Below are 1,911 nucleotides of genomic sequence, written 5' to 3'. Positions count from 1 at the left end.
GGCATCTGGTTTAATTCTCTAAAAGATCTTTCAAGTATCCGCTGCTGCAGATAAAAAGGGCAATCCTATTTGTTTATTGTAACCTTCCTCTGGCCAGCCTTGGTGATGGCAGCCATGTTGAAGAGCTGGCCAGTGTAGTACTGAACTCCACTGAACATCACCACTGCGATGGAGTCGCCCTCCTTCTCGATCACCTCCAAGATGTCCTCAGTTCTCAGAGCGTCTTCTCCCTATGTTTGTGGTAAAGCAGCTAAAGTGAAAAGTGCAGCTGAGAGTTAATGCAGCCTCACAACATAGAGTTGAACAGCCATTCGTGAGACTAACTTCACAGCATACATGCCAACTGTCTGGTACAATCAGACCTACCGGTCTGGGTGACAGCAACAGCATGCTCTGCTGAGGATCAAATCCTCGCAGTTGGATCTGGGATACCACAGCATACTGAACATCACATAGAAGGACGTGGGTAATAAAAGCAAAACAGTTAATACAATCATATTTTATGTTATACCATTTCTGTTTTACTATAAACTTGTATGAAGTAGCTCCAAGAAGCAGGAACCCATAGTTCCTCTACCTGCATGAGGAACCAGGGTCTAAACTTGTCCATGCTGTTACCTGTTTTACATGTGCACTGCACTCAGTACTAAGCAACACAAATAGCCCGTGCCTGTGGAAACAACATTTATAGGTTTACTCACATGATCTGAAGGAAAGGCTTTGTATTCTAGAAGGATTTTGTGCCGAGCTGCTGTGGGTTTGTAGAACGAAAGCTGGAGAGTAATCGTGTTAACGGACTGTTAGTACTGAAACTGATCAAATATTTGGGTTTTGATACCAAATGTGATTTTTCCATAGTTTGACTTTCTCAAAGCAGTCACCAAATCTCACACATTTCTGATTTATTACCCAAAAAGTGTGGTAGAACATAACTGCCTTACCATGAGAAGGTGTAAATTGACTGTCAGGCCATTCATCAGTGCCACTTCTTCAGTCTTAGCTCCTGTAAAAAACAGAACAAAATAATGATTTGGGTTCTTTAAGCCTAACACCTTAATAAACAATACCTGCATATTTTAACTTGTAGAGAAATGCAGAGTAACACCTCTTACCAACAATCTTAGCCATGAGGTCCTCTATGTTGTTTTCAGCCCATGCCCAAGGACGAGTGCCTTTTGTGTGACCATGATTGGCCCTGTAGAAGAGTTCATGCTTTTCAGCATAAAATTCATCATTCATTGTGGTACCTGTGGAATGAAAGGGTTAACATACATCTTGGCCCACTTCTCCAGCTCCTCATCCAGGTACTGTCTGGCCATTTTGGGCTGAAGCCCCAGTGAGTTTCCCACAAAGTAGATGCATTCCTTGGTGCCATCGACCAGCGAGAGATCAGCTATAGAAATGTCAAAAAGAAAAGAATCGAAATCAGTTTTACATAATTAAATAACTGAGCCGCTTCCTCTGTACTGTGGTATCTTTTACTCACAAGTAGGCAAATCTGCAATTTTGGGAACCAGAAATTTTTCTCTGAGATGTTGCAGTTTGTCATGTTTGTCCAAGTACGCGGCCACTTCGGCCGAAGTCGGACTGCAGCCCAGCAAGGCTGAAACTCGCTCCACAGTTTCTCTTGGAGTTGAGGCAGTGAATGGGTCCATTATTATGGGACTGGGAGACAGAGGAGATACACCACCATTTAAAACTTAACATATAAATTATAAAAACCCACATTTCCCTTGACACAGAAATCCATTTTATTGCCCCTTTCTCTGTATTTACTGTCAACCTATAACACTATCTTAGACTCAACACTCTCAGGCTCCAAACCATTAAAAGGTACTAATCACATTAATTAGAACATGGCATGTTTTTGTTGTATCATAAGTTGCTAAAATCCTTCAGACCTCAACCTTT

The 1,911-nt window shown here is 41.9% G+C and overlaps 1 protein-coding gene across 1 annotated transcript in view; it reads right to left on the bottom strand.

Moving 5' to 3' along the window:
• kynu (kynureninase) overlaps positions 1-1,911 on the bottom strand; it is a 15,456-nt gene that overhangs the window by 3,781 nt on the left and 9,764 nt on the right. Inside the window, exons 2-8 of the mRNA XM_020592256.1 lie at positions 1,487-1,665; positions 1,273-1,393; positions 1,113-1,195; positions 942-1,003; positions 702-773; positions 367-441; positions 84-230 (exon numbers count right to left, since the gene is read on the bottom strand). Of these exons, the coding sequence (XP_020447912.1) occupies positions 84-230; positions 367-441; positions 702-773; positions 942-1,003; positions 1,113-1,195; positions 1,273-1,393; positions 1,487-1,665 (739 nt within the window). The remainder of the gene's footprint in view (positions 1-83; positions 231-366; positions 442-701; positions 774-941; positions 1,004-1,112; positions 1,196-1,272; positions 1,394-1,486; positions 1,666-1,911) is intronic.

Source organism: Monopterus albus, unplaced genomic scaffold, assembly GCF_001952655.1.
Source record: "Monopterus albus unplaced genomic scaffold, M_albus_1.0 scaffold16.1, whole genome shotgun sequence".
In the NCBI taxonomy this organism is placed as follows: domain Eukaryota; kingdom Metazoa; phylum Chordata; class Actinopteri; order Synbranchiformes; family Synbranchidae; genus Monopterus; species Monopterus albus.
Note: the sequence above shows the minus strand (reverse complement) of the source record. Positions and strands in the feature narration are given on the sequence as shown.